Source organism: Anabrus simplex, chromosome 10 (assembly GCF_040414725.1).
Source record: "Anabrus simplex isolate iqAnaSimp1 chromosome 10, ASM4041472v1, whole genome shotgun sequence".
Classification (NCBI taxonomy): domain Eukaryota; kingdom Metazoa; phylum Arthropoda; class Insecta; order Orthoptera; family Tettigoniidae; genus Anabrus; species Anabrus simplex.
In genome coordinates this window covers 13,312,414-13,327,816 of record NC_090274.1, presented here as the reverse complement: position 1 = coordinate 13,327,816, position 15,403 = coordinate 13,312,414, and the positions used below count along the sequence as shown (strand labels likewise).

At 40.6% G+C, this 15,403-nt stretch overlaps 2 protein-coding genes across 2 annotated transcripts in view; one reads left to right on the top strand and one right to left on the bottom strand.

Annotated features, from left to right (window-relative positions):
• Positions 1–15,403, bottom strand: part of LOC137502403 (uncharacterized) — a 73,022-nt gene that overhangs the window by 16,384 nt on the left and 41,235 nt on the right. The window lies entirely within an intron of this gene.
• LOC136881961 (caspase-1) overlaps positions 1–15,403 on the top strand; it is a 41,903-nt gene that overhangs the window by 12,944 nt on the left and 13,556 nt on the right. Inside the window, exon 2 of the mRNA XM_067154435.2 lies at positions 3,844–4,121. Within this exon, the coding sequence (XP_067010536.2) occupies positions 3,844–4,121 (278 nt within the window). The remainder of the gene's footprint in view (positions 1–3,843; positions 4,122–15,403) is intronic.

Here is a 15,403-nt window from a genome sequence, read left to right as displayed (position 1 = left end):
TTAGCGTGCTGGCCTTTGGTCACAGGGGTCCCGGGTTCGATTCCCGGAAGGGTCGAGACTTTCAACCTTAATTGGTTAATTTCGCTGGCACGGGGGCTGGGTGTATGTGTCGTCTTCATCATCATTGCATCCTCATCACGACGCGCAGGTCACCTATGGACGTCAAATCAAAAGACCTGCATCTGGCGAGCTGAACTTGTCCTCTGACACTCCCGGCACTAAAAGCCGTACGCCATTTCATTTTTTCCTAGCTTCAGCCGCCTAAAATGGAATAAAAATGTAATGTTTTCTCCACAAAGTGCTTCGCACCGCCCTCCCCCTCCTAATCGCCTATACAGTGTTTGAAGATGATGATACTCGAGTGTCACACTTATGGAGCATGTCCCACTAAATTTAATCAGGGAAAACGGGAATATCCCAGGGAAAACAGACGTGGGTTACTAGTGGACACCATGATAGTCTTGCATACATTAGAGGGGTTCTATTAGGCTGCATTCCTAATATTTCTGCATATCTCACTGCAGAACCGTTGTGTAGACTAGAATATATTTACTACTCTCTTGTCGCAGTGGCGTATGCTGGGATTAAGACGTGGCTACCACTACAGTAGACTTAGGTAATTCTCCAAGTCATTTATTACTGAATGCTAAAAAACATAATGAAAGCGCAAATGAAAAAACAAACAAAAGAGAGCCTAGACGGAAACAAAATAGCACAAATATACAATATTTACATCAATATGCAGAGCAAAAAACAACTTATTGCAACAAAATTCAGTGAAACAGGAGTTAATTTGAAATAATAATTGATACTAAAAAACTGCGTTAACCTAAGAAACAAGGGAATGAGAAAACAAATGATGCAGATGGAAATGAATAGTAGTAGCACATGGTGAGGTTGTGGACCTCATAGTTTACAAATTATTAGTTTATAAAAACGACAAAACAGTTTTGAAATCGCTGTCAAAATCCTGGTGGAAACCCATCACATCAAAATGGTCAGGAGGAGAGCGGGAGCAAACATCTTGAGAGAAACCAAGCCTGAATTAACCTGCAGGCGAAAAGCCTGTGATAAGGAGAAAAAACACCTTAAATTTAAGGCTTCAGAAATAGCAGCATTCTTAATATCTTCTCAATCTAGCGGTCCCTTTCTTCATTATTGTTTCATAATGTTGGCTGGTGTTTTGCCTTATTATGGAGGGGTCGGGAGGGCCGCATATAAAAAAATATGAGAAGCTGTGTTAGGTAGAAGACAGATGCATAGTAAATTGTAGTAATCTAGTGGAAACCGTCAATGAAGTTCTAATCTGTAATGGAAAAAATGAGGTTGTATGAGAAACATGGGTTGATAAGTAAAAAGTGTGGAATGGTTGTGAAGAAAGCTTAAACTTACGGTGTGCAGTAGGTGGTTGTCCTCTCTAGTGGCCTGGCTACCACCTACTGCACACCGTAAGTTTAAGCTTTCTTCACAACCATTCCACACTTTTTACTTATCAACCCATGTTTCTCATACAACCTCATTTTTTCCATTACAGATTAGAACTTCATTGACGGTTTCCACTAGATTACTACAATTTACTATGCATCTGTCTTCTACCTAACACAGCTTCTCATATTTTTTTATATGCGGCCCTCCCGACCCCTCCATAATAAGGCAAAACACCAGCCAACATTATGAAACAATAATGAAGAAAGGGACCGCTAGATTGAGAAGATATTAAGAATGCTGCTATTTCTGAAGCCTTAAATTTAAGGTGTTTTTTCTCCTTATCACAGGCTTTTCGCCTGCAGGTTAATTCAGGCTTGGTTTCTCTCAAGATGTTTGCTCCCGCTCTCCTCCTGACCATTTTGATGTGATGGGTTTCCACCAGGATTTTGACAGCGATTTCAAAACTGTTTTGTCGTTTTTATAAACTAATAATTTGTAAACTATGAGGTCCACAACCTCACCATGTGCTACTACTATTCATTTCCATCTGCATCATTTGTTTTCTCATTCCCTTGTTTCTTAGGTTAACGCAGTTTTTTAGTATCAATTATTATTTCAAATTAACTCCTGTTTCACTGAATTTTGTTGCAATAAGTTGTTTTTTGCTCTGCATATTGATGTAAATATTGTATATTTGTGCTATTTTGTTTCCGTCTAGGCTCTCTTTTGTTTGTTTTTTCATTTGCGCTTTCATTATGTTTTTTAGCATTTTTTCAACTCATATTATGTAAATTATTCCAACCCCCTAATTTTTTCACTGAAGATGGCTCAAACGAGCCGAAACATGTCTGAACTTGTTTACTCCGTCTAATGACGGAATATATGATGTATTGAATAGGAGGATACTTTCATTTTTCGCCATTGTAAAATTTATTACTGAAGCGATCATGTTCTTGTTAGATTTACCGTCACTGGCATCTGAGTGTCGCTGTTGTGTAAGCCAAATACAGTAGAGTCAATACGCGACACTCTGCGAGATATCGAGGGACAGCGATTAGAGCTCTGTCCAGCGGAGTGACCTGAGAGTTACTGTTTCTGTCAAAAGAGCACGTGTATTTGTTTCTGAAGTTTTTGGCGTTATTTATGCGTTTGCATTAAGTTGACATAAGTAAATAGTAGCGTGGGTCATTCCTTTGTATCTCCTCTCAATATGAGTGGAAAGATATGTGCTGTGTTTGGCTTCAATGACTATGAAGTGCAGAAGGATTCGCAATCTTTCTTCCGTTTCCCTCGTGACAAGAAAATGTAAGTAAATATTGTGTTTGCATAGATATTCTTCCATTTACAAAGAAATTTGTATAATACTTCCAACATTTCTGACCTGCGCGATCCATATTTTAACTGATTTAAAATATAATCTTATTTTATTGTATAGTGCAGCAGTTAACCTTCAATACCCATGTGTTGAAAGTGTGATCTGTGGGTTTTGATTTAATTCAAGAAAATGCATATGTATATGTGTGTGGCTGGTTGTGTTCCAAGTTACCCCATTTGGAATGCTGTAATGCGTTGTCAAGCACTGAAGAAAATATGGGTGATTTAAGAAATGTACATATTTTGTTGAAACAATATGACGATGCAAATTTGCTTTACCATAATGTAATGGCAAATATTGCTTATAGGGACATTTGAATATTCTTGAGGGTAAATGTATAGATTTTCTTTTTGTTAGTAGGCTTCAAGTTAAAAGGAAAATTGTCCAGCTCTTAAATATAAATTAATTGAATCATGTGTGTAAGGAATGTGCCGATATTTTTGTTGACAAGTGTCTTGATGTGCTGATACAATGCTTTTAAATGAGAAAAAAGACAAATCTAGCCGTGAACGTTCAGGTAGGAATACTAAAGCTAAAAAAGTAATGCATAAATGAAAGATCAAGCCCTTTCACAGCAGTCCATTTCACATCTTGGTTATATGTCTATTTTCAGTCTTTAAATAATAACCTGTTAAATAAATTTTCATTTATTTATCGAGAATTGCTTTAGCAACTTTGAAGTTAATATCTTAGTAACACTTTCTTTCTAGACGTAATTTATTTATCCATTTCCGTACATGCGTTTCCATTGATATTTGAATTTAGCACTAATTTTCAGGTCACTCCACTAGGAGCGCCACTTGTGAATTGTCTCCCATTTTAACAAGGCTAAATCCGGAAGTGTCGCGTATTGTCTCTACTGTATTTGTGTAAGCTTCGAGTCCATGAAGACTGCATATTAGCCACAATGCTTGTTTAATCATCAGGGTGTTATCAGCTGATACCATGTTTTCTGCTATAAAGTATGGCGCAATACGGAGACGGCAGTAAAGAAGGCCAGAGTAATTCGCTCCTGAACTATTGGTGGTGATGTGTTTCAGTAGTAACCAGGTGGCTCCTGAGCCACAGGTTCTCCAGCAACTGGTAGCACCGAACCCGGGCTGTAAGCTCCGTGACGAGGAGTACAACATGACGCATGATCGTCGCGGACTAGCCCTCATATTCAATCACTATCGCTTCCAAGATATTCGGCTGCAGGAGAGAACAGGCACTCAAAAGGACTGTGATGACTTATCTGAAGTCCTGAGGAACCTCGGCTTTGACGTCGAGATTTACCACGATCTTACATACAGGGACATTCGCAACAAACTAGAGGAAGGTAAGAGTTATTCCTTTCTGTCTATGATTGGTGGGTGAGGAGTGGTGGGTGCGTGGTGGTGTTGGTGCTGGTGGTAAATGTTCTTTTAACACTAACGGTGGTGGTGATTGTTCTTTTATGAGTAAGTACAACTGGACAACCATCCTCTATTAACACAAATGGTAGTGGTGATTATTGTTTAAGAGGAAGTACAACTGGACAACCATCATCTATTAACACAAATGGTAGTGGTGATTATTGTTTAAGAGGAAGTACAACTGGACAACCATCCTCTATTAACACAAGTGGTAGTGGTGATTATTGTTTAAGAGGAAGTACAACTGGACAACCATCCTCTATTAACACAAATCGTGGTGGTGATTATTGTTTTAAGAGGAAGTACAACTGGACAACCATCATCTATTAACACTAATCGTGGTGGTGATTATTGTTTAAGAGGGGTCGAAGGGGTAGTATGTGGCCCTGTGGGAGCACTTCTTGCTGATGGGAGTGTACTAGCAAAACACAGGAAATGCCATCTATTCCTACCAAGTCCGATACATGCACGTCCATTCCATGGCCTCTGGGCAACGGGTACATTCTTTAAGGTACACAGCTTAGTCATGTAAGGGCAGAAAGCGAGTTCCCGATGCTTAAATGGGGACCAATCAGCTAAGGGAGACAACCCTAACAGAAAACATCGGTCCTCCAGGATTGCTGGGGGTTGGAGCAAGGCTAACAACCTCGCTCCGGAAAACCAACTGTTGCGAAGCCCCAGAATATGCCTCGGAATGGTGGATTTAATAGACGACGAGCTAAGCTAAAGGCAATGGACTACGCAATTGGTACATGGAATGTACGCACACTTCTACGAGCCGGAGCACTGAAAGTACTGATGCAGAAACTAGAAGTTAACAAAGTGGACATAGCAGCCATACAAGAAACTAGATGGTCTGGAAGGGATGAGATATGGGACACCAAAACCCACACAATATTCAGTAGTGGGAAGTCAAGGAATGCACAAGAAGGAGGAGTAGCATTTATAGTACGAAAACAAGCTAAAGATGATGTACTACAGTTTTTGGCAGTAAATGAAAGATTGGCAACATTGCGTGTTAAAATGCGATTCTACAACTTAACGATCGTAAATGTATATGCACCAACGGAAAACAAGGAACAGATAGTCAAGGATCAGTTCTATGCTGAACTGGAACGAGTGCTAGATTCAATCCCATCAAACGATGCTAAGATGATAATAGGAGACCTAAATGCACAAATTGGGAAGGAGGAGATATATCAAGGAATAATAGGGATCCATAGTTTACACAACACTACTAATGATAATGGACAGAGATTGCTTGACCTTGCTACCAGCAGAAACATGAAAGTGATGTCAACTTGTTTCCCTCATAAAGAGGTACACAAGCAAACATGGATATCGCTGGACGGAAAGACCTGTAATCAAATAGACCATGTAATGATGGAGAAAAGATGGGCATCCAATATCATGGATGTCAGATCATTCAGAGGTACAAATTGTGGCTCCGACCACTTTCTAGTCAAGGCAATCTTAAGGTGCCGCATTATGAAGACAAGAAAGGAAGGAATGAGTAGGATAGAAAAGTACAATACTCGTGAACTGAAGAATAAGGAAGTATCAGAAAGATACGGGAAAAGAATGGCAGAAGTGCAGGTAGAGAAATATAATAAGGACCAAACAGCAACGGTCGAGACCAAATGGACTGCTCTGAAGGAAAGCGTTAAGGCCGTGGCAAAGGACACACTAGACATTGTACCCAAAAGGAACACAAAGGAATGGTTTGATGAGGAATGCCAAAAAGCCATAGAAGAAAGGGATAAAGCATATAAAGCATACCTAGAGAGACCAACAAGGGTGAAGAAACAAGAGGTTGATAAACCAGAATAAAGAAGTAAGGAATGTATGTCGAAGAAACAAGAGAAGAAAATTAAATGAGAAAATGGCTAGAATAGTGGAGGAATTTAAAGAAGATAACAGCTACATGGCTTACAGAGAAGTTAAGGAAGTGAAAGAAGGATTCAAGGCAAGAACAAACATGTGTAAGGACAGAAATGGACAGCTTTTGGGAGATAAAGAAGGGATCCAAGATAGATGGAAGGAATATTTCCAACACCTCCTGAACCCAGTAGAAATGAAAGGGAAAACACCAACTACCTCAAGGAATAATACTGAGACAAATGAATCAGAAGTCACAGCACCATCTATGCAAGAAGTGATAGAAGCCATACAGCAACTGAAAAACAATAAAGCACCAGGTATCGAAGGAATCCCTGCAGAGTTGTGGAAATACGGAGGAACCACACTACAAGAAGCTATATATGATCTAATTGTGAGTGTGTGGAATACAGAACAAATGCCCGAAGACTGGCGCAAAGGCATCATATGCCCAATATACAAGAAAGGGGATAAGTTGGTATGTAGCAATTATAGAGGGATAACACTGCTGTGTACAGTATATAAACTGTTCACTTCCATTCTGAAGAAGAGACTAGAACCCCTGGTGGAAGAAATTCTAGGAGAATACCAGGCAGGGTTCTGGAAGGGAAGATCCACTATCGATCAGATATTTACTGTGAAACAAGTGTTGGAGAAGTGTTGGGAACGGGGCATAGATGTGGTACAGATGTTTATCGACTTTCAACAAGCATACGACTCTATTGACAGGGATAAATTAATGGAGATATTAAGAGAGTTCAAGATACCAGAAAAGCTTGTGTGACTGGTGGAATTGACCATGAGAAATACGATGGTGGGAGTGAAAATTCAGACTGAAGTAGGCAGCTTCTTCGAAGTGAATCAGGGATTGAATCAATCAATCAATACTGATCTGCATTTAGGGCAGTCGCCCAGGTGGCAGATTCCCTATCTGTTGCTTTCCTAGCCTTTTCCGAAATGATTTCAAAGAAATTGGAAATTTATTGAACATCTCCCTTGGTAAGTTATTCCAATCCCTAACTCCCCTTCCTATAAATGAATATTTGCCCCAGTTTGTCCTCTTGAATTCCAACTTTATCTTCATATCGTGATCTTTCCTACTTTTATAAACGCCATTCAAACCTATTCGTCTACTAATGTCATTCCACGCCATCTCTCCGCTGACAGCTCGGAACATACCACTTATTTGAAATAATAACATTAAGTTATTTATTAGACCACCTAATCAATACAAAATCGTCTTGGATGATTTACATAAATTTGTTAGCTAATAGTGGTACATGTTTCGCCTTCCCTGAAGGCATCATCAGCCATAGTCTTAACCTTAAATTAAAAATGATATTTATTACATGTAACATACCACTTAGTCGAGCAGCTCTTCTTCTTTCTCTCAATTCTTCCCAACCCAAACATTGCAACATTTTTGTAACGCTACTCTTTTGTCGGAAATCACCCAGAACAAATCGAGCTGCTTTCCTTTGGATTTTTTCCAGTTCTTGAATCAGGTAATCCTGGTGAGGGTCCCATACACTGGAACCATACTCTAGTTGGGGTCTTACCAGAGACTTATATGCACTCTCCTTTACATCCTTACTACAACCCCTAAACACCCTCATAACCATGTGTAGAGATCGGTACCCTTTATTTACAATCCCATTTATGTGATTTCCCCAGTGAAGATCTTTCCTTATATTAACACCTAGATACTTACAATGATCCCCAAAAGGAACTTTCACCCCATCAACGCAGTAATTAAAACTGAGAGGACTTTTCCTATTTGTGAAACTCACAACCTGACTTTTAGTCCCGTTTATCAACATACCATTGCCTGCTGTCCATCTCACAACATTTTCGAGGTCACGTTGCAGTTAAGGGTGGACACCAGTGGAACACTTCTGTACAAAACAGCTTAACTAGTCGGATATGCTGATGACATAAATTTGATGGGAAGAACAACAAGGACAGTTAAAGAAGCATTTGAAGACTTGAGTAGAGAAGGCAAAGAGATTGGACTTAAGATCAATGAACAAAAGACGAAGGTAATGGTGCAGGCTCGGAGAAGGAAGTATACAAATGACCAACTTGTCCCTGAAGGATCCAAAGTGGAGGTGGTGGATGAATTTAAATATCTTGGTGTACATCTGAGCAACAAGAATGAGGAAATGGTGGAAATACAGGCAAGAATTCAAGCTGCTAACAGAGCATACTTCGCAGTACTACCACTTTTCAGAAGTAGAGATATAAATCAGAGCTTAAAAGTTATGCTACACAAAATCCTCATTCGCAGTATAGTGATGTATGGAAGTGATACGTGGACCCTCCCAAAGAAAACCGTGGAGAAGATAGATTCCTTCGAAAGGAAAATCCTGAGGAGAATTTATGGACCCATATGCGTACAAGGGGAATGGAGAATTAGATATAACAATGAACTATATTCCCTGTATGGGGAGGCACCCCTGTCGCATGCCATTCGAATGAAGAGACTTAAATGGGCAGGTCATCTAATTAGGATGGAAGAACACCGAATCCCAAAGAAGGTATTCTTAGGAGACTTTGGAGGAGGAAGGCCTGTGGGAAGGCCGCGTAACAGATGGGAAGATGGTGTACATCAGGACGCAGCACATATCCTCAAGATCCGGAATTGGAGAGTAGCTGCACGAGATCGACAAGTTTGGCGGAGAGCAACTGGGGAGGCCATGACCCGAAAACGGGCCGTCGCGCCATAGTTAAGGTAAGGTTATTGTTTAAGAGGAAGTACAACTGGACAACCATCATCTATTAACACTAATTGTGGTGGTGATTATTGTTTAAGAGGAAGTACAACTGGACAACAATCCTCTATTAACGCTAATCAGAAGAAAAATAGAAGAGGTTCGACACTTCAAAAAATGAAGGTATCAGCAAAAGAAAAGGAGGGGTCGAGCAGGCCTCATAAAGCTAAAAGTATTGGGTCAGAATGGAATAAGAGTCATCCAGTAAGGGAGGTCAAATAGGACAAATTTAATTGAGGAGCCTACACATGTAAGTGGAGCTAGGAATGAAATGGCGTATGGCTGTCAGTGCCAGGAGTGTCCGAGGACAAGTTCGGCTCGGTAGATGCAGGTCTTTCGATTCGACGCCCGTAGTTGACCTGTGAGTCGTGATGAAGATGAAATGATTGTGAAGACGACACATACACCCAGCCCACATGCCAGTGAAAATAACCAATTAAGGTTAAAATTCACGTCCCTGCCAGGAAACGAACCCGAGACCCCTGTTACCAAAGACCAGCATGTTAACCATTTAGCCATGGAGCCGGACAGTGGAGTTAACCTGCACTCCTAAGTTCAGACCTCCTGGTCCCCCTGTCGCCTTTATGACAGCCAGGGGATACCGTGGATGTTATTCTACCTTCCCGCCTACAGAGCACGGGATTAGAAGTAAAAAACAATAGCGTAGAGAGGATGATCGTTGGCACAAAAAGGTGGGATAAATGGCAAGAGAGGGTACTCAGAATGAGGAATTAACTTGATGGATGAAGTGTCTCACCGCTCACCACCCTCTAGGACCCCGGTACCACCTAGGGGTGATGAGGTGAAAAACCTTATCCACCAGGGAGAGAGAAAAAGAGAGAGAGAAAAAAAGGACGAAGAGAGAGAGAGAGAGAGAGAGAGAGAGAGAGAGAGAGAGAGAGAGAGATAGAGACCCTGGTGAGAAGGTTGTTAGCGTGTCCGCCCCAAAATGGGAGTAATAGCGAACACGAGGAAGAAGATGGGCACAAGAAGAATAACACCGAAGTTCAAGCACAATTTAAAAACAAGAAATCATAGAAATAACTTACCGGAAGCAGCGAGGAAGACAACTAAAGGCCGTGGAAATTAATGCACAAGAAAATCAATGGCCGTGCTCCACCGAACGTGGCGAATGAAAACCAGCATTTACATGAAGTAAAAAAAAATTTAATGGAAGGACAAAAGGTAGGTAACAAACCAAGTTATTAAGATGATAAAGCCTAAGTTTATTTTTAAAACGTAATGGCAAAATGTAAATAAAATCAACATAAGGTTGAGAAATGGAAAAGGAAATTAACAATAAGTAAAATAAATTAGAATATACCCAGGTGGGGTTTTAAAGAAAATTAATTCATTACTAAATAACAATTAATGGAAAATAAATACTCTTTAACAGATTAAAAATAGGGAACTTTATGAAAACAACAAGAAAGAAAGGGTGACCTCCGTACCTAATAAAATGTGATCAGAAAACAACGGGAAACAAAATGACTTTCTTACATAAATGTTACCTTTAAATTAAATGTGATCGATCACGGATAGTTAAATAAATTTTAAAAAAAAAATATTAAATTAACAATTATTCAATAAAATGGATCTTCAACGCGGTCGCTTCTCATAATTACCAAATTTGAAATCGTTCAGTTACCACCAAGGACAGTTTCCAAGACAAACAGAATTTTACGTTAAAATACCTCCTCACGCGGGGCAAGGAAATGGTAACACAACATTAAAAGGAGGAGAAAATAAACAAATTAGTTTAAACAGTAAACGATACACTCGACCCCGAAATATATAATTCAAGATCCACACAGGCTCAACACGCCGGACAACAATTCACCCGACAACAATCCACACCCGAACCGTCGCCAAGGTAACCACTAAACAAAAACAAGGCCTCCTAATACACGGAGGAAAAACAGGCCAGAGAAAATAATTAAATTCACCCAAACCCCAGAAGGGGGGGGTGGGGAAGAAAACATACCAAACGAATTAGAAAACAAAACACAGGAAAGCAAACAGAAAGCCGAAAGAGGTAAGGTTCGGTACCTTGGAGACTGTACCTTGGTTTACAAAGAAAGTTACAATTTAAAATGCCCAAGTAGATCAGTAAAATTTTAAATTAATAATTCCAATTTAGTTCATGGTGAACCTTCCACATTACTGTGATTAGTTGCCGAAACAGTTTTCCAGATTTTCGATACCACACACGCAAATAGGAATAAATTTAACGGCGAAGTCCAAATATTTATTATTATTATTATTATTATTTTTCCAGAAATCTTCGAAAATATCAAAATCCTCTTCAGGACGACGTTTAAAGTGTGTCAAACACTGGTACGTACCTTAGGTGATGAAGAAATGAGAAGAATTTTTAACCTGACATTGTTGACGAAGAAATACAGTCAAGCCACCGGGATCCAGACCTCGTTGTGAAGTATCCAGACGAAAAATAAATCCAAAAAACGCTCAGAAGAAAAGGCAGGAGGTCTTCAACTAGTTTACCTGGGGAAAATCCCCGTTAACATTCAATTTACGGTGGTTTCTTGGTACTCCAACACTCCATGACGCCGGACACAAATACACACCAGCTCAACATGGCTGCCTCAAGCGAACAGAGTATCGCGTCGGCCAGCTGGAAGCAGGCCAGTCTAGCCTGGTAGTCGACCGGCGGGCGCATGCGCAGTAATGCGCAACCAATCACAAGACCAGACAATGGCCCGCTGACTACAGTAACTTTAAAAGAAGGTATACTGGCGTAAGCCGTTTGACACAAATTATTCTAGGCCGCAGGGCCAGTTCAAAATGGTTATAATGGGGAGGCTCACATTATTTAATATTGTCTCAGCCCTCCCGCCCCGAATCGACGACAAAATAACATGCATATGCCATCAATGATGTGGTGGTCACACATATACTAAATTTGGGCGAAGTTGTCCAACAGAAAACGACCACCAAGATTAACTAATTTTAGTTAGGAGTTCACATGACCAGGTTAATAGTCCAAGACACAGTTCCATATCACATAGTTTTTAGAAATAATTGGCGGGTGCGATCAACATCAGTGTCCAGAAACATTAACCGAGCACTCGGAAAATCACCAGAGTAAAGTTTGTCATCAAATAGAGAGTACAATGACCAGAGTTCACCAAATATTCAGGTTCACCTAATACACGTTTTCAATGCATCACACAATGATATAGTTTATGACACATGACGCAGTTCACCTTGAGGTTTGGCAACTCCCACACTAATCACAGATATACTGACCAAAATTAAACAAAACCACAAGATTATAAGTCCACACATCCAGGTTATTTTCTCAAGCACGGTGGTAAATTAATTTTTAATGCATGAATACCTTTCAAGTCTCCTTTGATATTAAGGAAATGCATGATCTTGTGTTGCAAGGGGAGACAACAGGGGAAATGAAACGCACCGGAAAACCCGAATGGGGGCAAAACCACAAGAAGAGGGAGGAACAAAAAACAAATCAGGAAATTAAAGTAGGTGAGTTTTCCGTTACAGGATCCACAGATCCACCAATTAACTTTACATAGGCTAGTTACCAACCAACTAGCTGAAGCCCAGAGCTTTCCACTTGGTCAAATATAGTACCGAAGGAAAGGAGGGTCCATTCAACGACACTTAAGAAATCAAAGGGAAACTACATAAAATATAGCATGTTACTCTGCCACGAAGAACACTTAGCCATGACACGAAGAGAAACAATTAACAAGAACACATAGAAACATAGGGTACAATCCAACACATAATACCAACTAGGACTAAGACAGATATCCCTAAGGATCAAGAACATAACGGAAGGGAAATCAGTAATATTACTCAAGCACAAATCACCCACAAGAAAAATATATAAGTAAAGGTACAGGACCACTCCAAAGAATAGACGTCCTTGGAACATATGGTTTAGAATAGCGGGCGTTAAACTAAGAGGACACATGAATGACCAATCAAATTACACCTTAGATATTGGAGTGACACACACACAACCACAGAGTGGCAAACTCGTCAATCGGTCCAAGGGTCAAGAACGAGGGATTGAGCAAAAAACACACAACACTGGGATCAGCCGCTTATCCTAGTTCACCAACAAAACACAGGTAAGGACTCTAGCGTAGAAAACTAATTTTTTGAACAGACCAACCGAAAACCATCAGAGAGAGGGGACGCAGAAACCCTTGAATTACAGAGAGGTCAGACAGGCAACAGTAGCACCGATGGGCAATCAGGAGACTCCTATAGGTTATCAGATGGAAAAATCGCGATCAGTCAGTCATCCACAACGGCCACATCAAGGTACAACTACCGAAACTAAATGCACGAGGCAACGTGGTACAGAATAGTAACCACAAACCTAATCCAGCGTGAGGAAGAACAAGTCGAAAATCCCAGAGCCAAGAGATAACTAAGAATTGCCCACCCGAAGGTGTACTTCTTCGGAGTAGTGGATACCAAACCAACAGCCAAATCTACCGTGACACAGAGGTAAATTAAAGGACAAATCACATCCCAACCAAGGTGTCTTGACAGCCAAACAACGTAATCCAAAACACAATTACCTAAATAATGACAAGCTAGCAGCACGGGTAATTCATAGAGAGATAAAGGATAGCTATCCTCAACGCGTGCTCACAGACCACAACCCAAAACAGTACAATCCCAAGCAGAAATTACAACAGCAAACACGGTACGGAGTAAGGACTAGGTCCATCCCACAGAAGCACAAAAGGAGAAATATCCTCAGGAAGGAAGTCCGACAGTACCACCGAAAACTCCACATGCCAACCGGTAGATAAGGAAAATTACACAACGTTACTAACAGTCCACATTTCAAAAGGATCCAAACAACTCACAACAACATTACCAAGATCCAACACAGGAGATACAACCATAATGCTGGCAGGAGTGCACCAACCGAACGCCCACAGAAAAAAAAAATCAGAGACAGATTTTCTACATAACCACAAACCCAAAAGGTTAGGAAGATAAATTCAGCCCAAAAACCCATTACAGGAAAAATAATATAAAGGGTTCACGCATAGAAAAACCACCTTTAGAACAGCCGCGAAGAGTGCCCAAAAGTAGGAGTGTCAGATCTCTCAATCATGGATGAATACAAACATCAGTATCCGGAACAGAAACACCTTTAAGACACGGAGTCCATGCAGAAGGCAAGCAGGGAACTTTTCCGACACCAATAGATCGAAACACACCACAATCAGAAATCGTACAATGCTAAAATGGCACAAATAGCAACCCAAACATGACTAAGCACCACACATCATCAGACACGCGCACACAATGAAAGGATGACAAAATGGTAAACACTCAGGCACCAGACACACTCCCTTACATTCCATCCCAGGCACACCATAGCTCAGCAATGATTAAGTCACAAGATGATCGAAGGGTTCAGCGGAAGGAATCCGATGCGGAGCCACAGAAGAATCAAATCTTTGAAATTACATAAGCCTAGAGAAAACAGAGGGACAACAAAGCACAATTTAAGTTAGATGTCATCAGATTTCCCCAATGGAACTTCGTTAGCGCACTACATAAGCATAAGGTTAGATAACGAGGATATCAATTCCAAGGTATTAATTAATACCACCATCACAAGACAATTAATGAAAGACAATTTCTAACTACAAGGATCCACACCAAGAAACGGTAACATACAAGGAGTACTAAATTGGAGTCACCAACACGAGGAACAGAAAGGACCAGATTGACTCGCTCGCCACCCCACAGTATGTGTGCTAAATTCACTAACGATACAGGTCAGTTACCAAAGGTGCATCCATCCAGCGGAAGATGCGGTACGATTTGCCAGATCAACCGGGTTTAATTTGGGAAACATGAACGCGCCTAATACGTTTTGCTACAGGGTCACTTACCAAAATTGAAACGGGAGACAAGAACTCCAATACCGTGCACGGGCCTTGGTACCTAGGGGCAAGTTTTGCCGAAAACTTATTCACAGCCTTACTCATTGGGTAGCACTTAACATACACGAGATCACCAACATTGAATTTTGACGGTTTCCTACCTTTATTGTACTGCCTTTTGACCTTTTCGTATGACACAGCTAGATTCCTTTTTGCTTCGTTCCAGATCTTTTGAACATCATTAGGCCTAGATAGGTCTGGGAGAAGATCCTCAATACATAGCAGGTTAGACATAGGGGAGTACGGAGTATAGCCAAACATTAAAGACATAGGCGTCTTACCATGGGACTCATGAGTAGCGGAATTGAAAGCATGTGCCAACCAATGCAGACAGGAATCCCATTTAGACTGGTTGTCATGATGATACGCTATCAACGCAGATTTTAAGTTCCGATTCAACCTCTCTGCATAAGAAGGATTTGGATAGTATGGAATAGTGGTGACATGCGAAATGCCCAACTCAAACAGATACCTCTTGAAGGAGTTACTGGTGAAAGAACTAGCGTTGTCAGATACTAAGAACTTAGGTGGGCCAAATGATGCAAAGATGGAATTTAGACAGGAGATAGAGGTACGTGAATTAGT